At 41.0% G+C, this 23,262-nt stretch overlaps 1 protein-coding gene across 5 annotated transcripts in view; it reads left to right on the top strand.

Moving 5' to 3' along the window:
- Positions 1-23,262, top strand: part of SDK1 (sidekick cell adhesion molecule 1) — a 589,097-nt gene that overhangs the window by 122,679 nt on the left and 443,156 nt on the right. For all 5 annotated transcript variants that reach the window (XM_053365834.1, XM_053365835.1, XM_053365836.1 and 2 more), the window contains exons 3-5: positions 4,124-4,283; positions 13,473-13,579; positions 21,736-21,883. In XM_053365834.1, coding sequence (XP_053221809.1) covers positions 4,124-4,283; positions 13,473-13,579; positions 21,736-21,883 — 415 coding nt within the window. The remainder of the gene's footprint in view (positions 1-4,123; positions 4,284-13,472; positions 13,580-21,735; positions 21,884-23,262) is intronic.

Below are 23,262 nucleotides of genomic sequence, written 5' to 3' on the forward strand. Positions count from 1 at the left end.
AGAATGGGAAAAATTCAAGGACTATTTAAAGAAATACCACAAAGTTAATGAAAGTTAGAATGATGATGGACTGAAAGTAAATGGTTACTATTAGTAATGGTTAAGACAAGGAGAATAAGGAAGGTTAGTTTAAACTTAAATTAAAATAAGGGAAGATTTGCTGAGTAATTGATAAGAATTTGGAATACAGAAAAGGGAGGCATGAGGAAGTCGGGGAAGGAAGGTATAAGAAATCAGGATATGAAATGGTACATGTTTTTTGTTTTGTTTTTGTTTCTGTTTTTGTATGTTTATGTATGTTTATGTATGTTATGTTTATATGGAAAACTTTTTGAATAAAAATATTATAAAAAAAAAAAAAGAGGATGAGTCAGACAGTGAACCAGCCTGGAAAAAGAGGTGGGCCAAAGGACTTATTGCTGAGAGGACACTGGGCCATAGGCAAAATCAGATGTTGTGAAGCAATATTACTGGAATAAAGCCTGACATACAGCTGACCAGATATTAGTTGGTGCCTTCTTTGAGCCCTCTGCTAGGTATGGTCCATGGAAAGTATGAAAAATGCCTCCTTTGATGTGCCCCTTCCTCAGGGGCAGAGCACAGTATTCTAATAAAGTCTGTTCAACAATTTTTTTACTCTTTACTGTATTTGAAGTTCTGACCTCAAATATAGTTGTGTTTATACCCTCTGGTATAATACATGGTGCTAGGCTGTTCTGCTTCTTGCATTCACAAGAATTAAATGCAGTTCATTAAACTCTCTTTAGAACGTTAGAAAAGTAAGCTTGGATGAAATGATTATCACAGCAGGACATGTCTCAGGATAAATGAAGAATTTTGATAGCAGCTTTGAACAAAAACATCCTGTAGAACAGCAAGATTAATGTGCCTTTCAACATTGTCTTTAACCAGACGGTCTTAAAATTACTTTTTTTTGTGTGAAGAAAAAATCCGCTTTGGGGTTTGAATGAGAGAGTTTTTAATAGTGTGCAAGTGTTGGATATAGTTTTGAAACTATCATCAACCTGTGGATCAAAATTGCTAACAAGATTCCATGATAGGAAAGCACAAGTAGGAGCTGGAGAATCAGTCATAAAAAGGCTCTTCTTCAGCAGGGAGAAAATATCAAAGAGCATTTTTTTATTCATTCTATGCCCTTTTGCAGGTGTTTTACACATCAATAGGAAAAGGATCTAGCCAACATTATGTATGATCTCTTACCAACCCAGCCATAATTACTATGTCAGTCCTTCCGTTCCAAATCTACAACCAACCAACTTTTAAAATTAAACCTATTTCAAGTCTTATTTAGTGTAAGGCTTGTTCAGGAATGCGCTTCTAAACACACTTTATTTTTCTACAATTTATATGAAACATGCAAAACTTAAATTGGTTGGTTGTATTCAACTAAGTTCTGCTTGGAGTAGACCCATTGAAATTAATAGAACTAAGTTCTAACAAGAATCAAATATGAGTTCAGGACAATGCACACCAGACTGACTTCATTCTGTTAGGAAGTGAGTACCTTTGCCTGAGCATTAGGAAACATTAGCAACTTATGAGTGTGTTCTTATGCAGATTTATTAAGAAGAAAGCCCTGTTGAATGGAGGCATACAACTTCAGTCGGGGCTGAATGTGTTGGAGTACATAGCCTGCTTTACAGCACTTCCCCGTGGTGGATGGTAAACAGCTCAGTAATATCAGATGAACTTTGGATTCAGTGCTATTTAATTTAAACAGCAAACCTGAATAGTGTTTAACCTAGTCCAACTGCCATGCCCGCCTCATGGAAATTATTGTGTCGGGTCATATATTTAGAGTTGGACACTTAGACTCCATCATCTTCCCCAGCTCTTGCTGCACAATCTTATGTAGTCTTTTGTGCAACTAATCTCTCATTGTGTGCAGATAATAAATTTATTGTGGTAAAACTTTTAATAACATTGCATTTATATTAAAAATTTGAAATTATAAATACAAATCACATCTTTGCATTTCAAAAGAAAACAATGCATGATAAAAAACCTTGAATAAGATATTACTTTGTAACAGCTTTATATATTAACATTTTCATCATATGTGAGTGCTGAGCATAAACAATGAAGTTTAAAAGGATTGTTATATCCTGCTTAACTTGGGCCTTGGTATTTGCAGACAATACTGTTACAAAACCATAACAGAAACAGTTTAATTACAATATCGGGCCTGGATTTTAGTTCACAGCTTAAATTTAAAATAATTAAATTGAGAGGGTGAACCAAGTTTCAGGGACCCAGTCAGCAAAACATCAGGTGTACCAGGCCTAGTGAGCCCAGCAACTCTTCTCTGTACTTCTTGTCCCTATGAGGCAGTTGTGCAGAGTGAAGGTCCCTGCCTTCCCACAGCTGCCTAAATCTCTCTCCACACACCCCCCCGCAGGTCCTTCCCAAGCAATCTGAGACTATGCTGATGTGCTTGTCTTTGCTCCTCCCTCTTCATACCTCTTCTGGTCCTAGGAGACCAGGAGGGAGGGGAGCTTGCTGAAACAGGAGCAGGAGACACCCCCCTTAAAACATCTCTGCCACTTGGCCTCCCTTCTCTCCTGCTTCTGCCTTTGCCTCTGATTCTGATTTTGGACTTCACTCCGCCACAAACTTTCCCTGCTCCCCGTGACCTCTTCCTCCCAGGCTTTTCCCTCTCTGCTGCTTCTGAGATCAATTCCACATCTATTTAAATGTGAGTGTGAAACAGCACACTCATACGAAAAAGGCAATAACAGCAGGCAGCTATGCCCTACTATGGCTTTTTGAAGTTTTATGCAGGAGGTGGGGAGCTGGAATGAGAAGATGAGAGGGATGGTAACATATTGGTTTTGTAAGTTACTTGGGCATGTAAGGAAATCCTGGCATACATTTATTACCAAGGTCTATCATTGTATTTTCCCTTCATTGTTTTTTGTGTAGGATTCAAGTATCTTGTACAGCGATATGGTATACTCTCATTCTATGAAGCATTAAAAAAAAATGAAAAAAGTTAAGGCCTAAGGATGAGTGGCAGAATAATGATATAACTTCAGTATAGATATCCATTCCTCCAAGATCCTCTCTCTCTCTCTCTCTCTCTCTCTCTCTCTCTCTCTCTCTCTCTCTGTTTTTTAATCCTCCACCCACCCCGTATTATCTTTTCAACATTTTGGCCACTGATGAAGATTTTTCAGAAATTAATTTATCTTGATTTAATTTTCAGTACAAAGAAAGATACATGCTTATATTGAGATAAGTGGGCAGTGAGAGATTCATAAATGCACTGGTTTATGGCATTATCTTGCATGGTGAGATCTTGCAGAACTTGCATGAGATCTCACTGGAAGAAGCCAACGCCATGCAACCTCAGTTGCTTTAGCCTGCCTCATGGTCAGGCAGGCACTGCTGCAAATACTTACTGTTTTTGTGATTAAATTAATTTCAACAAAAATCATTTCTCAAAACTCGGCCAGTAGTAAATAGGTACACTACTGTTGGGAACTGCCCAGAGTGTCTGGGGCAACCCAGTCAAATGGGCAGAATACAAATAATAAAATTTTTGTTATTGTTATTAGTGGAAGTAGTGATGATCACCAACTTGGATGGCTTTAAAAGAGGATTAGATAAATTCATGGAGAATAAGACTTACAATGGCTTTTAACCAGGATGACTTTGCTTCATCTGCATGATCAAAGGCAGTAATGCTTCTGAATATCAACTGCTGGAAACCACAGAAGGGAGAGTGCCATTGTCACTGAATTCTGCAGGTGTCTGTGACCCACTTCAGAACAGGAAGCTAGATTAGATAGGCCATTGGCCTGATCCTACATACCCTTCTTATGTTCTTATTTGCATAGATTATTAGAGTAGATTATTAGAGTTGCAATATGTACATATATGTGATGTGTATTGAAACACCTATGATGGGAAGATTAAATAAAGAATTTGGATAGGCATTTTCTGTCTGTTCTCTTTGGTTGGTGTGAAATTCTAGGACCTGAACCCTTTCTAGAAAAATCAAAACCGTAAGCGCTTGATTTGTAGTCTGTCTTGAAAAAGAACATAACAATTTCACAACCTTGTTCCCTCATTTTGACTTCATTTTTCTATCCTATTATAGATGACGTTGCACCCTATTTCAAGACAGAGCCAGGCTTGCCCCAGACTCACCTAGAAGGGAACCGCCTTGTGCTTACATGTTTGGCAGAAGGTAGCTGGCCTTTGGAATTCAAATGGCTGCACAATGGCAGGGAAACCACGGCCTTCACCAACGAGTACACGTAAGTGGCTTTTAGAATAGCAATCTATAGATTATATTTTTCAGCTTTGTAATGAGGAAAGATTTTTATTTTTGTATCATTGCATCACAAAAGAACAAAATGGGTAAACATACAATACAGTTAAAACTTAAGACAGTAGAACTATCTTATGGGCTGCCTTTATGATATCTCATAGAATCATAGAATTGTACAGCTCAAAGGGATCCCGAGGATCATCTAGTACAACCCCTGGCAATGCAGTTCCTTTGTTCTAACACATTGTACATACCCTCTAACATTTATCTGATGAAAATAGGGACGTCCCATTCCATAATGATAATTTTACTATTTATACCCTACACATCTTACTCCAGCCATTCTGGGCAGCTTCCAACGTATATAAAACATTAAATATTTTAAAAAAACCTTTCCCTATACAGAAATGCCTTTAGATGGCTCAGGAGTCGGATACCTCCATACCCTCCAACATTTCTCCAATGAAAATAGGGACATCCTAAGGAAAATGGGACATTCCAGGATCAAATCAGAAACTGGGACGGCTGCTCAAAATTAGGGACGTCCCTGGAAAATAGGGACACTTGGAGGATCTGCATTATAGACATTTTTTATCAAAATAGATATTGTTATGAAAACCTATATTGACAGATTACAAATGTTTAAACAACTAAATGCTTGGCAAACAAAAGGTCATTTGTCATTTTACCACTGCCTCCTTCAAGTAGGCAGGGACCACCCCCTCTCGAAGCAGGCATTAATCACCTCCCTGGCCCAGCCAGCTGTCCCATCCCTGCAAGTTTTTATCAGCCAAAAAGGGCAAAGGTCCAGAGTGCAAGTGGTTGCCCTGACTGATCCAAGCACCATGTCTGCATCCTCAAGCCTTACTAACAGAAACTCATCCAACAGGACTAGGCAGTGCTCTGGACACCTTTCGAGGTTCATCTGGTTTAATAGTGGAGTCAAGGTCTCAGCGGTTGCAAGTGAAGAATTGGATGCTGGGCTAGATGAGCCTTTTTTCTGATTCAGCTGAAGGGCTCCTCTTATGTTGTCAGTGTGATTCACTGTGGGGTTCAGTGATGGGTGGGGTAATCTACATGTAGTGATTTGTTCAATGCATCCCATGGCAAACTGCTTGCATTTGAACTTTCTACCAAACATAGTCTGATGGAGATATGCATTTTGCCATATCACTTAATGTCTGAACTGTTTGAGCTTGGTATCTGTGTGGAAACTGTTCGCTGAGAGGTGGCATCGCATAGTGGCTACACGTATCAGCTGTGAGCTAAAATGTCTCTGCTTCAAGCCATGAACTCAACAAGTGGTGTTAGATAAATTTTGCTGTCTCAGGTCAGCCCCATACCTGCCATATAAAATTGTCAAAGCCTATGTTTGTGTAGGAGAGAGGGAGAAATGTCATGCCTGTGTCTTAGCTTGCATAAGAGTGACTCACTGGGCAGAACAAGTATCTCTGGCCCTTTAGCCCTTAGTCCATGCAAAATAAGACTCCATTGCCAACCAGCTGCTGATGGCTGTGATGTGCTTGGAACACTCAGAATGCAGGATTGTTATGTATGGAACTGCAATTTAAATTACTATTTAGAGTAACAACGTCTACTGGCTTGATTAATCACAGAAGAAAGCATGTCTGTGATTTTGATATTGGGTTGATCAATGGTGGTGCTTTACTGCCATCAGCGGCCAAAAAACTGAACAGAAATCCACAACTCTGATGGGACACCAACAATATTTGGGAGGTGTAAAAGAAAGCAGTACAGAAAGGTGGGCTAGGAAAGAGGATCGGAAATAGAACAGGGCTTAGTATGACGATTGTTATACATCCAGCATCTTGCATTACTTAATATTATATTATAATTCTGTAATACAAAAACCAAGTAGTGTATTGTTACATATTGCTACTGAAGGGACATACAGAAGACCTTTCCTTTTAAGTGCTGCCTGCTGCACTTATATATTATACTTTGTTTTTTAAAAATTCCTTAGGTTGCCATGAAAACCATATTTATTTTGTTTAGGGTTTGATTAACTTGTTTTGAATACTTGAAGCATTTGTCTTCTACAGAATGTGCATGGAAAGCTAATCAAAATTTACTATAAAGTTTGAATAAATATATTGCTATGAATATTTCAGCTCTATTATTTATTTCTAATTGCTTTCCAAAAACCAAAATCACTCTGGATGTTTTTGTATTTATATGCAGGGAATTGCATTTATTCATTAAGATGAAATCATTGCAGAAAAAAGTACCGGTATATTTTCTTTTGGTTGAATAACATTGGGCTATATTTGGCCTTAGTCTCATCACGTCAACAAGCTGCATGTTCAAATCCCCCCATATTGCGCACCCCAGATCTTGGTATTTTGTTGTATGGCAAATATTAAGGGCTCTAGAAAAAGATGAAATATCAGTGGGAAAAGGGGGCATCCCCGTCTGGTTACCCTCTGCATGGGGGGGGGGGGAACCTGACAATATGCCATTTGCCTGTATCCTGGACATGGGTGTTATGTACATGGTTTTCACCCAGTGCACATGTTCTTGGAGTATACCACAGAGCCAATGCCCTAGGATAAAGAAAAAGAGCCACTGCACCAAATCAAATTCATTTTCAGCATCCAAGAAGAACAAGTCTAATGGCAATGTGCTAGTACTGTTGAGTGCTACTAGATCAATTACAAGATGGAGCTTATCTACCCTTTGATGGTGTCATATAAATCCAACCTGGTTTGGGTGGATTAGGATGCTCATCACTTCCTGAAGCCTGTCCACTAGAACTGCTACAAGGATTTTGCTGTCAGTGTTGATTAGTGAGATTTAACTCACAGAGTTTGGGTGTTTGCCAGGTTTTGGAATTACAGAATTTGGAATTTGTGTTACGTACAGAGAAGGATGGGAAAGTGAGGATCTTTCCGAAGCTTCCTAGTAAACAGAATGCAGTTTGGGGGTTAATAAGTCAAGATGACACTTGGATCACTCCACAAAAAATCTGTCTGGGCCTGGCACCTTAACAATACTCATTTGCTTCATTATTCTGTTTATTTCCTCTCTTCTCAGGGGTCCTGCAAAGAATGCCCCCTTGATCTGCACCTAACTGTGTGAGTTCTAACTGGGTCATGAATTTGAATATTTCTGTTTCTTTAGTCATAGCATTCCTTTGATATAAGGCAGAGTGCAAGTTAGAAAATAGTTGCATAAGCACTTTTCACAGCTTAAATGTTATTTGTTGCATTTATATCCCATCTTATTCTCCAGGGAGCTCAAGGTGGCAAACATGGTTCTCCCCATCCTATTTAATTCCCACAACAACCCTGATTAGGCTGGGAAGTAGTGACTGGCAAAGTGGGGGTTGAAACCTAGGGTTCCCAGGTCTTAGTCTGACACTCTAAATATTTGGAAAGTTTGCTGCAATGTGAAGCATTGTCTGCATCTTCCCTCCCCTCTATTCTAAGGGGAGCAGCTTGCAGCATGAAGAACAGGAACAAAGTGAATGATACCTTGTGCCTTTAGTAGCTGTGTGACTGGCACAAATTAAACTGGGTAAGACTGTATATTTTAATGGAAATATAATTATGGGGAAAGGGGAAAGCTTCACCTGATGATTGTCTGTCTGTCAAAAATCTTATATGTGGCTCCTGATTTGTTATTGGGCCCTATACCTCAGCACAGCAGTTTATAACACTGAATGCCGAGGATGAACATTTTATAGACTAAAAAGTTCATTTGGCTGAACTACTTCAGTTTCTAAATTAATTTTGCAGGACTGGAAATTACTAAGCATGGCTTGTAGTTTCTCTTTTTAAAAAATGCCAACTGATTGTCAAAAGTAGGGATGGTGGGAAAGTTCATTAAAAGCCAGCTGAAGAGCTATCTCCTTCAAAGCTTGCATGCTTGTACAGAGCTCATGAGCAGTCTTCAATACCAATCTTATGATAAACTTTTCACCCCAAACTTCTTACTCCCCACTGTTCTCAATCTCTGTGCTTAAACTCATAACTCTGCTTGGCACTCTGCCATTGTTTTTGTGCACTCTGTCTTTTATATTTAGGTGATGACCCTGTGCCCTCCATTGGCATTATGCAACAGACATACACAAGCCCCGTTTTTTTTTAAAAAGGCAGATTCTCTCTACTCCTGTCAGCAATCAACAACATGCATTGCCCAAAGCAGAAAAGCTAGGAAATAAACAGTCTTGTATTTCTTATGGGAAGGTGATGTCACACATTTATTTGATTTACAGCAATGCACACTCTTTTCTTCCATTACCCTCCATCTATTACCCATTCAGAGACTTAATCTTATGTTGAATTAGAAATGTTTTGTATTAGTCTGAATGTTCAACATCATCTTAGGAAAATATTCACTTACTAATTAAAAACACTTTGCTTTTAGGCAGTGGGTATTTTTTCAAGGAAAACCAAGGATAATTAAATGCTTATTTTTTGCATTTTTACTACAACAATATACTTCATTTTATTTTATAAATAAAATGAGACGGTGGCCAGATGATTCTAACTGTGCCTTGGCTTTCTTTCCCAGTATATTATGGTAAGGTAAACTAAAAATTAAATTCAGTTGAAAAGTCTTATAGTGCTGGTCATGTAGCTTTGTTTAGACTCTTGTTTGTCTTCCAAATACAGTATTTCTTTGAAATACGAATTTTACTAAAATACTAATTTTATTTTAGTAAATTTAGTAAAAAATATTAGTATTTTTAAATTATAGTAAAACACCCCCCTCCCCACATTTCACAGGATTGGACTAGATGACCCTCGGAGTCCCTCCCAATTCTATTTTATTGTTAAATAAAATATTGTCTGGAGAACTCAGACACATATAATAACAGTTAAAAGATTAAGGATGGATGGGGTTGGTACTTTAGGTAATCCTGTCAAAGAGGAAAGGGGGGAAATAATGTTATTTGTTTAGGTGTCTGTCCCCTGCAGGCAAAGAAAGGATCCTGTGGTGAAATGGCTGGCTGAGGCAAAGAGGACTGGAGGGGGGAATGTAAATAATATGCAGAATTTCAAATGGCGGGTGGGAACGGCAAAGCAAAACTATTTATTTTGTGGAGGGGACATTAACAACATTAAAACAAATGCATATAATATTACAGAATATGCAATACAGAAACAACCTTAAAAAACATGCCATTCTTCTCCATGCCATTCTTGTCTGCCCTGGGAGGAGATGGTTTACGTTAGAGTTGAAATCAGTCATGGCATTTTCAAGCTTGCAGCTCAATGTTTTGGGCTCAACAGACTAAGCTTGACAGCAGAGCCTAGTTCACTGTCGATATACCTGCTATAGGCTGAACCTGTACTGCTAAAGTGAACTAAGAATTGGTACAAACCAAGCCAGCATGACAAGAACCAAGAGCGGTATGAACACAGGCACACAGCAAGCCCCAAGCAAACTCTTGGGCTGGGGTGTTGTTTCAGTTTTTGTTGTGTATGTGTGTCAGTGGGGGTGTTGTTGTTGTTGTTGGGTTTTTTTGGAGTTTTGGAAAGGTGGTTTACAAGTATAAATATGTATATATGGATCAGCTGACATAAGTCAGTTTCATATGTTCATTTTTTAAAAAAAAGTTTTAATCCATATTGGAGGTGCCACTGAAAACTATAAAATGCATTCCAGTCTTTGGGAAGCCAGATTTTGAATTTGGGGACTTAAGACACATCAGCCCTCTTCTAGCCACTGAGCTCTGGAAGAAAAAGGAAAAGAAACGCTAGGAATAATTTCCAGTGTTTTCATTGATATTTTCACTTATTGATGTACTATCCATCTTCTGCCTTAGATTTTCTTAAGCAGCAAGCCTCTTCCAGGCAGCTCCACTCAAAACAAATTGTCCATTTCCCTAAATTGCTTGCTCAGATCTGCAGAAACTTTAAGTGCCCTTCTGGCTTTCAGACAATGAAAATGCCTTTTTCTCTCTTGCATGCAAAATCACTAGAAAACTATTATTGGGAAACACTCTTAACGTTTGAGGATAAACTTAGCATTTAATACCTGGTACACCTTTTATGCAAGTTTCAAAGATACTATGCAACAATGGCAAGAGCTTGGACCAAGAGAATGCTCTGAGACCCAATGATATTCAACATCTACTGTCCAGTTGCAAATATCCACTTTGTGGTCAAGGCACTCGAAAGGGTCATGGAGATGCAACTGCAGGCATTCCTCAAGGAAACTGAATTTTTAGACCAATGATACCCAACTCTATTTCTTGGTAACATCTGAATCAGCAATGAGAGGCCCTGGACTGGTGTCTGGATGCAGTGGTGGGCTGGATGAGAGCTAATAAACTGAGTCTGAAACTGAATCCTGTCAAGAAGGAGGCTCTGTGAGCGAGTAGTTCCTGGATCTGGGAAGTTGGTAAGTTGCCTGCCCTGGATAGAGTTGAAAGAGCAGGTGCATAATTTGGATGCGCTCCTAGATTCAACCCTGTTACTCTAGGTACAGGTGTCCTCAGTGGCTAGGAGTGACTTTTACCAACTTTGATTCCTATGATATCTGCAGCCATTCTTGGAACCAGATAGCTTGACCACAGCTATCTATGCATGGGTAACCTCACACTTGGATTACTGCAATGCACTCTAAGTGAGACTTCCCTTGGGGTTGATCTGCAGGCTGCAGCTGGTGGAGAATGTGGTGGCTAGGTTGTTTGTGGGGGTTAATGCCCACAAGCATATAACACCTTGCTTGTGGTATTTGCACTGGCTGCTAATTTGCTACCGGGCCATGTTCAGGGTGTTGGTACTGACATATAAGTACCTACATAGCTTGTGACCACATTACTTGACAGACTGCCTTATTCCTTATATACCCAATAGATGTCTGTGGGAGATTCTCTCCTGCAAGTTCCAAAGACCACAGAAGCCCACTCTGCAGTAAATCGGAGCAGAGCTTTTTTTAGTGTGGCTGCTCCTGTCCTGTGGAATAGCATCCCTGTCAAGAAATGACAGGTGCCCACTATCTACACTTTTCAGAAACTGTTGAAGCCATTTTTGTTCCAATGGGCTTTCCCAGCTGGGTAAATGGGTCTTTACCATGAGAGTCCTTGAGTTGTCATTCTGTTTTTAATTATTTTATGTGTAAATCACATCAAGATGGTAGTTTAGAAGGTGTTTAATAAATCAGTTAAACTACTACTACTATTACTATGCTATGTTGTAATAAGCTAAAAGGGTAAAGGCCCCTGGGTGGTTAAGTCCAGTCAAGGGCGACTATGGGGTTGTGGTGCACATCTCGCTTTCAGGCCAAGGGAGCCACCGTTTGTCCACAGACAGCTTTCTGGGTTATGGTGCCAGCATGACTAAACTGCTTCTGGCACAAGCCAAACCGTACCTATTTATCTACTTGCACTGGTGTGCTTTTGAACTGCTAGGTTAGCAGAAGCTGCTACAGAGTATCAGGAGCTCACCCCATCGCAGTGATTCAAACCACCAACCTTCCAATCGGCAAGCCCAAGAGGCTCAGTGCTTTAGACCACAGCGCCATCCGCCTGTTGTTATAGCTAAGCAGCACTCAGCATGTCCAATGTCTGAATGGAAGATCTGCCTGAGATCTCTGTGAAAGACACTTCGAGCTTTCCAGGAGCAGAATGTATGTGATTTATTAAAACAGGAAATGTTTTCACGAGCCAAATACTAAGGTGTATTGGGTGAACTGTTTTAGTCTTATGTGCTGCTACTATTGCTACATCTAAATTTAGTTAATTGTTGTTAGGGTTACTGAGAATGTATAAGAACTTATTTGAATACTTTTAAAAGACTATAGAGATATACTCTAAAACATAATGTATAAACTGAGGAATATGCCTTATACAGAGTCAGACCATTGGTCCAACTAGCTCTGTATTGTCTGTATTACGGCAATAAATAAATTCATGAAAGATAAATAAATTTACATAAATAAATAAATATATTTATTTATAAATGTAAATGTATTAACTTTCATAACTTTTGAATTAATTGAGTTGTTTATTGGTGAATACTTTGGGGAAATAAAGAAATTAATTTTTGCTGCATTATTTTGGTGCATTTGCAAATTAATTTAAAATGTTACTGAGCTTGTAATAGATTTTTGTCATGATGTATTTTCTCGATTAACAGAGTGTAATATTACAATAATCAGGATGCGGGCTTCCAAAAAAGAAAAAAGAAAAAAAAGAGTTGAAGTTAAAAAGGGGTGCTTGCAGAGGAACCACCATTATATAATATTTGATTACTTTGGGCTTGTTACTCATCATCTGGGCTTGTGACAATCTCACTGAAATGCACTGCTGTAGTAGATTTATGTGCTCTTCTGATTTTGACTTTTGCAGGGTACAGATTACAGGGTACAGACACTTCTTATGAAGTGTCATAAGAAACCATGAAAATTGGTTTAACCAGAAATCATGGCAAGATGCAAAAAATTAAACACCCGTCCTGGCAATGATGGCTCTGGAGAACTGCCTTCAGCTCTCTGCATCTTACAGAAGGGAGGAAATGCAGATGGGGTAGAGGAAAGCAGAACAGGCAGGATGTGTGTTTGTGGAAGAAGCCTATTGAGAAAAGGAAGGCAGTACTCATTGTGATCATTTTTTCTTAATCACCCGTTATATTTTTTCAGTACTTTTATGAGTTCAGTTGATTGTGCTATACACTTTTTTAAAAAAAGACTTCAAAAGTGGGGATTTTATGTTGCTGAACATCTTCCCCAATATCATCACTTAGTTTTCTGTTTGGCTTCTTGTCAAAACTGGACAGGAAATTTGCTTTCCTGCCTTGTAGATGGAGGAATATTTGAGTGCTAGAGGATGCTCAGATATGTCTCTATAACGCTAGTATGGAATTCAATCTATTTATTAATGGTTCTTTAAGAGGAAGTTAAAGAATTCATCTCAGATTTTCACATATACTTTTACTGTAATTCATCTCAGATTTTCACATATACTTTTTCGTACAGCGTGTTGTAGAATCATGCAAAAAAAGAAAAAAAAAGAATTGAGGACTGATAAATCATGGACAGAGTGAGTGAAGATCTACATCAGGAACAAGGGAGGCAAATAAAGAGCTACACTGGGATCTGTTGACCCTGTGGATCCTGCTGCCTGGGGCTCAAACTGTTTTTGAGAACAGATATCAAAGTCCAAGTACATGTTTTAATTGTGATATCCCTTTCTGTCTTACAGGTACGTTATCCCATCCTTGCAAAGATCTGATGCTGGTTTTTATCAGTGTGTTGTGAGGAACAGAATGGGGGCACTCCTGCAAAGAAAATCAGAAGTTCAAGTGGCATGTATGTATGATTGGCATTTATTTCAAAAATTTCCAAATTTTTGCTCATTTTTGCAGATTACAATGTCATAGTCATTTTCCTGACCATTAGCTCAGGTCAGTTCTGTTGTCTCAGAAAGGAATAAAGTTGTCCCCATTTCATCTCACAGAGCATGCTTAGTATGAGGTGAGTGCTTACCTGGACATTAATTCCATCTTCGAAATATATCAGTTGACAATGCAGACAGTTGTTATGCCTATAGTTTGGCAAGCTAAAGGCCACCAAGGATAAGCCGCCCTTTAATGTGAAGAGGTTAGGAAGCTGCTAAAAATGCACATACAAAGCACCCAAAAGAGAGGTCAGGTTTAAATTCAGCGGAAATTAAATTCAACTGGAAATTAATGGGTTGGTTGACAGTCAACTACTCCAGCAAGACTGCGTGAGCCAACTCATTCAGGGCTGACACATCCAAACCTCTGATTGTAGAAACTGCCAAGCTTGACCTCTGGTTAAATACTTGACTTTTACTTGGGCATAAGTGTTGATTTTCTCAATTATAGATGCCAAGACATGTGCCTTGTAAAATGAGTCTGATCTCATAATCAGCCAGTGCTTTGGGGTTTTTTTATAGCCAATATTCTCTCCAAACTTAAAAAAGTTTCCATCTGAACTCTGAAAAACATGACTGTAGATATAAATTAGTGTACATATTCTAAACTGTGATTCAGTTGTTAGATTTCCTTTAAGATTTTCTAGCAAAAAACCCTATATCAGTATTTCTGTTTCACCTTTCTGCTCATTCAAGGGGCATTCAAGGTGACTCACAAAGTAAATTGTCTTCCCTTCCTCCTCTGGTTTTTCTCCATTTCATTTTCCCACCTAAGCATGACTAGGCAGGGCTGTTTAGGCCAACCTTTTTGGTTGATTAGGCCAAAAACATTTATATCTACTTCTGCTGAAAAGCTCATTGGCTAGATAAGCCAACTTTTCAGAGAGCAGTTGCTGAAGGTTGTACTGGGTAGTTGGGGTTTATACTGTTCAAGGCTCAGATTATTTTGCAGATGGAGGGCATTTGCAAGATAATCTTCATCTTCTGAATTATTTCAGTCCAACCAGTGTTGGAGCTGTCTCCCGCCCTCTCCTGCCTTGTTTCTTTATAACTCAGGACCAAACTTCACATTATGGAGACTAGCAGGATCTTAGCTTAAAATCAGCCCAAACTGGTTGGACTGGAGCAGTGGTATTAAACTCCCTTTCCCTGTGTTGTTTCCTCAATCTAACTATTCCTCTCAGTCACCTGAAGGTGAGAAGGGAGGCCTTACCTTGTCACACACACCCATTGAACCTCAGAACCCCAGGCGGATGAGGGAGTTTGGCCTCAAAGGAGGCCCCAATCTCACCCTCTGAACCACAAAGTCCAAGAAGTGAGTCTCGGGGCTGACCCATAACCTGAAAGGTGACTACAGGGCATCACTAGAATAAACCAATCTTTCTTTTCCCACACCTAAACTGCCCAAAGTGACCAAATCTAGATGAATAACCTATTTAAACAACACAGCAAACCAACAAACACTCTGTCCTGCTATTGAGTATGAAGTAGGTAAATTTTCCCAATCTGCATTTTTGCAATCCAAAATGAGGATTGGGGGGAAATCCTACATGGCCCCCCCTAGTGGTGACCCTGAAGCAATAGGGTGACAGGGAGGGAGAGTGAAAGCTGCTGCAAACTCAGAGGTTGGAGGGAAAGCAGATTGTCCCTTTTAGAGGCTCCAAGCCCTGCCCCCCCCCCCAGGCCACCTTAGGAATGCACCCATTGGTGCCAAGGATTTTCCCACTGTGCCTTGCTTGCAAAGGTGCCCAGCCTTCTAGGCACCATCTAAGCCTTTTGACTGAAGGTTCTTCTTTCTATATTGGAGAACTTTGAAACTGGATTTTTAAAAAAACTTAATCTGTATCAGTAAGTTAGTAAGTTTAGAAATTATGTCCCAAGCAGGGCTGTCTTTGGCAGATGCGGGCCGGGGTGCAAATATCCTCCCAGAGCCCCCAAATTACCACCGATAGTGGGGGGCAAAGCTGTGCACTGCCGCAGAGGCTTGGGAGGGAAGCTGTGTGCCAGCCAGCCATATGGTTAGCAGGGTGCAGCTTCCATCCTAAGCCTCTGTGGGGATCGCTCTCCTCCCTCGGAGGCTTGGGAAGGAAGCTGCACGCCTGCCAGCCATATGGTTGACGGGGCGCAGCTGGCGGGTGTGCAGGGAAAGGGGAGGCCTCTGGCAAAGCCGCACAGCTCCCCCACGTGCTGGGGCGCCCCTGAGAGGCCGAGGCCCTGGCACAATGAACCACTAACCCCTGTGGGAAAGATGGCTCTGGTCCCAAGATCTGGTATTACTGGAGGAGAATATGGAGAGTCCTTCCCATGGAATTGAGGCATCTTCAGTTAACTTCTTCTGTTAGTGGAAAATTTTATCCACCAGTTCCATATCATCATCTGCCTGTGGAGAAGACAAGTAGAAATATCACAAGTAAGATGAAGTTTCACTGTTTGTTTATACTCTACACGTCTCTGTCTGAGACTTTGATTATTGTTCCTCGGGGCACTTAACTGGAAGGTCAGCAACAGTGGCTGTCATTTGATAAATGGCAGGAAGATGAAGTGGGTGAATGGAATTCTTTATTAGACATGACCATTTACAAGGAAGTGATTAAATGGAGAAGATAGGTATCATGAGGGAAAATGTGCTGAATTTATTTTTCCTGCAGTTTAATATTAGCATCAAGAATAATAATGTATAATGCTGTATGAACTGGTCAAGCAGCCACCCACTCTTCTAGCTAGTCATTATTTAATTCCTGTTCTGCAGATATCATGCAACACAGACTGGTTAAAAAAGCTAATGGGACTGTAAAATATTTAAGGTTTAACCAATTTTGGATTTGTGCAGAAACTAATAGTGGGGCTATCTTAGCCATATTTGTTTATTCTTTATTTATATACAATTATATAGAATTTCTGTCCCACCCTTCTATCGCTGGGGGCCTTACAACAACGCTACATGTTCTAAGACATCTTGAGTGAACTGTCAAATTGCCCAATTCTTCCCCACCTCCATTCTGAAGTGTGAATGTTAATCTCACTTAAGCATTACATAGTATGTACATAATGTAATTTAACATAATGTAGCATATTATATGGGACACAGGTGGCGCTGTGGGTAAAACCTCAGCGCCTAGGACTTGCCGATTGCATGGTCGGTGGTTCAAATCCCCGCGGCGGGGTGCGCTCCCGTCGTTCGGTCCCAGCGCCTGCCAACCTAGCAGTTCGAAAGCACCCCCGGGTGCAAGTAGATAAATAGGGACCGCTTACCAGCGGGAAGGTAAACGGCGTTCCGTGTGCTGCGCTGGCTCGCCAGATGCAGCTTGTCATGCTGGCCACGTGACCCGGAAGTGTCTGCGGACAGTGCTGGCTCCCGGCCGATAGAGTGAGATGAGCGCACAACCCTAGAGTCTGGCAAGACTGGCCCGTACGGGCAGGGGTACCTTTACCTTTAGCATATTATATAAAGCAGTAACACCCACATAAATACTTTGAACATTACAGCTACATGTTGCATGCTCATTTTGTTAGAAAAGCACTTTTGGAATCATACCGTTTTCGCCCGAATATAAGCTGCACCTGAATATAAGCTACACCTTTAAAATTGGAGGGGTGGGGAGAAAAAAATGAAAAAAATATCCGAATATAAGCCACTCAATTCCTCACTGCTCCTGGCTGCATTCCGGGGGTGGGGGGGGGAGCTATGCTGTGTTGCTGGCGGCCTTTCCCTTTCCTCGCTCTCTCCCTTCCCAGCCTTGGGGGAGAGGATGGAGAATTATTTGTGGGGCAGGCGCCACTTTGCCCCGCTCCTGGCACTGTTTGCCCCATGCTACTGGCTGCATACCGTAAGGTCACGAATATAAGGCATACTTTATCTTTTCACAGTCAGAATTTGGGAGGAAAGTGAGGCTTATAATCAGGCCAACACAGTACAGTGGTACCTCGGGTTACAGATGCTTCAGGTTACAGACACTTCAGGTTACAGACTCTGCTAACCCAGAAATAGTACCTTGGGTTAAGAACTTTGCTTCAGGATGACAACAGAAATCACGCGGTAGCGGTGCGATGGCAGCAGGAGGCCCCATTAGCTAAAGTGGTACCTCAGGTTAAGAACAGTTTCAGGTTAAGAACGGACCTCCAGAACGAATTGAGTTCTTAACCTGAGGTACCACTGTATATCATCCTAGAATATAATTATTCTCATAGGGTATGATAGAGGAAACCAGTTTCCAGTGTAGACACTAGTTGTGCTAAATCCTCTGATAAGGGAATTGACAGAGAAAACTCGCATTACTCCAGGACTGGAGAGACACTGCCACTGTTCCAAGCGAATCCCTGCCATATCCAGTGTGTGCTCAGTGTGGAGGGGAGGGAAAAACTGCACACAGCAAAAAATATAAAGACAGGAGAAAAATGGCAGCTCTCCTGGCAATACCGCCACAGCCCACCAGCCAGTCACTGTACTGGGAGGGACATCCACAGGCCACCCACACAGAAAGAGTCAATGAATATATAATGGAGATGCTCTCTCCCCAGTACACCTCCTGCACCACAGCAGGCAAAGCACAAAAGGACACCACTGTGCACCCACACCAGCAGCCCCAGTGGGACAGCCAGAAATGAAACAGGCTTCCCTCCAGGCATTTAAACATAAGAACATAATAATAGTCTTGCTGGATCTGGCCAATGGCCCTCCTAGTCCAGCATCCTGTTCTCACAATGGCCAACCAGATGCTTGTGGGAAACGTGCAAGTGGGACTCAAGCTGAGGAGTTTTTCCACCCTCCTGTGGCTTCCAGCAACCGGTAATCTGTTTTTCCTCAAAAACAGTCAGTTCCCAAAGGCCTGTTCATGGAAGGACAGCAAGGGGGGAAGCCAGTCTGACTTCTCTAGGGAAGGAATTCCAAAGCCTGGTAGGACTGAGAGCAGGATGGGTTCATATGAGGGAATAGAGTCTTTCAGACAGCCCGGGCCTAAAGCCATATGGGGCTTTGTAAGTCTTAGCCAGGGATGCGAGTGGTGCTGTGGGTTAAACCACAGAGCCTAGGACTTGCCGATCAGAAGGTTGGCAGTTAAAATCCCCGCGATGGGGTGAGCTCCTGTTGCTCAGTCCCAGCTCCTGCCCACCTAGCAGTTCGAAAGCACGTCAAAGTGCAAGTAGATAAATAGGTACCGCTCCAGTGGGAAGGTAAACAGCATTTCCATGCACTGCTCTGGTTTGCCAGAAGCGGCTTAGTCATGCTGGCCACATGACCCGGAAGCTGTACGCCGGCTCCCTCGGCCAATAAAGCGAGATGAGCGCCGCAACCCCAGAGTTGGTCACGACTGGACCTAATGGTCAGGGGTCCCTTTACCTTTACCTAAGTCATAGCCAGCACTTTGAATTGTGCCTGGAAACAGACTGGTGGCCAGTGGAGAAGTTGTCATGTGTTCCCTGTAACTAGCCCCAGCCAACAATGGCTCTTTGAACCAGCTGAAGTTTCTGAGCACTTTTCAATGGCAGCCCCACATAGAGTGTGTTGCAGTAATCCAAACAGGATGCAATTAAGGTGTGTGTCACTGTGCTTCTAGCTTGCAATGAATTACATTTGAAGTATTTTTCTATACATGTCAAAGTTTAAACTCATAACATTCCTGGAAAAACATCAACAACATTCTTAGGCAACCTTTATGGTGCAGACCATCATTATACCCCTGAAATAATTAGCTGAGTTGTAAATTAATGCAGACAGAGACACATAAGAATTGCTAAACAATTCTTAATTAGAAAATGTCTGAATTGTGAAAGCTAAACTGATCATTTAACAACAGGGTTAATTAGGACTACTTGCATGGTTCAATACTTCTTTTTAAGTAGGTAATCTGATTACAATAGTAAACAAAAGATGCAGACTTTGCGAACTATATGCAGTTAATTATTTTAATCCTAGAAAAATCACACCGGTAATTAAAGCCTCTTTGGAGTAAGACCCTCCTCTCAGGAAGGGAGGGAGTTGATGGGAAGGAAGGGAGTTGATTGGAGTCAGATGAGGTTGGGGTGTGGTTCCAACAGCTCCACTCAAAAACTCCTAGGTTGGAAGAGCCGCTAGAACAATGTCTGTGCACCTGCTCAGTGCCTGTCTTCAGATCTCCTGTCTATGTTGTACCTGCCCATGGACTGCTCTATCCTTGCCTCTTGCCTGACCCTTTGTTGTGCACTCCATTTGCTTGGATTGGTGATGGATACTGCTTTGATTGCTGCTGGCAAGCTCCCTGTTTACTTAGGAGCCAAGCTGGCAATTAAGTTCTTTCTCTAAGTTTCCCCATTTTCAGATGGATGTCTACTGGGGAAAAAGAGAGAGAGAGAATACTTGCGGAATATCTCCACCCCCTTGTTCAGCCTGGACACTGACATCCAGCTGTGAGAGGTTTCCAGTGGTTCCCTCATTGTGAGAAGTGAAGTTGCAGGGAACCTGGCAGAGAGCTTTCTCAGTAGTTGTGCTCATCCTGTGGAACACCCTACCATCAGATGTTAAAGAATTAAACAATGAAATGACTTTTCGTAGAAAGCTGCCCTGTTTCAGGGTGGGGGGGGGAGTTTCATTTTGTCCCTTTATATTTTGTTGGAAGTTTCCCAGAGTGTCTGGGGTAACTCAGTCAAATGGGTGGGATATTATTATTATTATTATTATTATTATTATTATTATTATTATTAGTGTGGTGCCACACCATCTTTCGAAGTGATGAAGCTTGCTTCACATTTTCTCTCTCATTATTTTAGTATTTATTTATAGCCTTCCACATCTACTGTATGTCTCAAGGCTGTGTCCAGGTGGTTGTAGGGTGGCATGACTGGTAGCTGCACTGGTCGCTGCACTGCAGGGGGCACCAAATGCTGTAGAACAGAGCGTGAGAGGTGTGTATTTGAATGTGTGCGCACCAAATTCTAGCCTTACTCAGGGCGCTGAAGTTTGATAGCTCCAAGTCTGTCACTGGCAGTATACAAGATATAATGGAGCAACAAAACAAAAAAAGAAAAAAAAGAAAAGAAAAGTCAAAAATATTTTTTAAAAAAGATGAATTTAAAAACTACAGAAAATAGATACCCATGGCAGAAACTTAGGCACCCGATCCTATTGACGTTAAAATTAATGTCAATAGTTTTTATCACTATTTTCACTATTATTTTTTTTCTCCTTTTAGCTTTTATTTTGCATAGTTGGTTTGATCAGTGCTGATGTTTTATTTTGGCAATGTTTATTTCTGGATAGCATTCTTGTAGTGGAGAGGTGGGATAGATTTCTATTAAAATAAAGATTCTGGTACCCCTTACTTAGGAGACGCGGGTGGCGCTGTGGGTTAAACCACAGAGCCTAGGACTTGCTGATCAGAAGGTCGGAGGTTCGAATCCCTGCGACGGGATGAGCTCCCGTTGCTCGGTCCCTGCTCCTGCACGTCAAAGTACAAGTAGATAAATAGGTACCGCTCCGGCGGGAAGGTAAACGGTGTTTCCGTGCACTGCTCTGGTTCGCCAGAAGCAGCTTAGTCATGCTGGCCACATGACCCGGAAGCTGTACGCTGGCTTCCTCGGCCAGTAAAGCAAGATGAGCGCCGCAACCCCAGAGTTGTCCGCGACTGGACCTAATGGTCAGGGTTACCTTTTTATCCCTTACTTGCCCAAAGTACCCATGAAAGTGCTATCATAGAATTGCAACGTAAAGCTGTTTTGCTTACATGCGGCTTAGGAGTGTTTTTTAATATTGCAAAATTACATTTTAGAAGCTCTTCTGCTGTTAAATGTGTCAATTTTCAATTGGGGGGAAAAGTCAATTGCCTGTCCAAGGAAATGCAAGCATGCCTTAGTGCTGACAGAGACATTTCTTGGGTGTCCTCCTAGAGTCACTGGGCTTTGCCTCATGCCTCGGTACACACCCGCAAACTTGCACTCCTCAGCACTACCCCAAGGTTGTTATCTCTTGCTGCTTAATTATGGCAATGCCAATGACTGCTATAAAACATAATTATTATTCTCTGTGACCCCTTTTAAAAAAATGAGGCCTCATGTAAGATGAAACTTCTGGGTTTCTTAATGTAACTTCTCTTTGCAGACATGGGGAATTTCCAGAATGAGGACCAGAGGAAAACAGTGTCTGAAGGGCAAGCCACAATCCTAAACTTTCCACACATCACAAGCTACCCCAGACCGCAAGTGACTTGGTTTAGAGATGGGCACAAGATTATACCAAGCAGCAGAATGTAAGTTAAAGTAAATTATTGTTTGAAATATGACTAATTGCACTTGATAATGCTGCTTACACGTTAAGCACCCTAATTAAGGTCTGGAGATAATAAAGCAAACTAATGCATCTGTATAGTGGAGATATGTGGGTGTTTTAGGACTGGGTTTAAAACCCTTCAGCAGAATAATTTGTGTGATAATAATATTTTGGCCTCCTCCTGTAGCAGCCTGATCCCTGCTCTTTCTAACCATTGTCTTGGCATGCTTTTAGGAAAGCACACAATTATCCGACTAGCAATGATTTCCGGTATTTGCTTATAAAATGGGGTTTTGCATACTGTGCTGCTGTGCTTGATACTCTTTTCTTTGACAATGAAATGGCAATTAGTTTTTGTTTTCTTTTATACTCTTTTACCCTGCAATGACAGTGTTTTTTTTTTCCTTTGGTCTAATTAGCACATCACCCATTCATAGTGAAACAGTTGCACTCTGATTACCTAAGCATTGTCTCTAGGTGTACCAGTGTTCTCAATTTTGACACATCTAAAATGCCAATCTGATTTTAACTTGAGCTTTACCCTTCTTCCTGTTAATTAGGGTATTTTAAAACATGTTTTAGTCCTCCAGCATTTCCCTTATGTAATTTAGTTAGCAATTAATGGATCATCAAGGCTTTTTGTATGTAGTGGATCAGCAATGTCAGAAGAGCAATGTACAGAAGAGCTGTCCAAGGAATGTTATAGGAGGATTGTGTATGTAATAGCTGACTGTAGCTCCTTGTCTTTTGCCGTTAAGCCCTCTATGACCACCCCCCCTCCTTATCTCTCCACTCTTATATCATGATATGTCTCTGGCAGGGCCAGATTTAGGTTTGATGAGGCCCTAAGCTACTGAAGATAATGGGGGCATTTATATGTCCAGCCGTCCTTTATCAACAACAAATTGTTGCTGTTTTTTGTGTTGAATATATGCTATATGGTAATTTATGGACCTAATAGGTATCTAAATCCATTTGCACATAACAAAATATGTTTTTTACCCAAGTAATTGTTGAACTGAAAAACAATTAAGAAGATGTATATTAATAGTGATTTTTGGGGGCCCCCAAGAGAGTGGGGTCTTAAGCTATAGCTTGTTTAGTTTATACATTAATCCAGCACTGGTCTCTGGCCATTAGCTTCGCCCCTCAGAAGTTTCCTGGCTCCTCCCTAAAAATTGTCATTCATTTCATTAGTTATATGTTGCTTCTCAGGGATGTTCCTTCCCTGAGATACCTCACAACTTATTAAAACAAAGCATAAGATAATACAAATATAAAACTATAATGTAAAACACAGCTAATCTAAAACAGTATTGGAAGAAAATAATAGACTTAAACTCACTCAAAAGCTGGCTG

This window comes from Podarcis raffonei, chromosome 14 (genome assembly GCF_027172205.1).
Source record: "Podarcis raffonei isolate rPodRaf1 chromosome 14, rPodRaf1.pri, whole genome shotgun sequence".
In the NCBI taxonomy this organism is placed as follows: domain Eukaryota; kingdom Metazoa; phylum Chordata; class Lepidosauria; order Squamata; family Lacertidae; genus Podarcis; species Podarcis raffonei.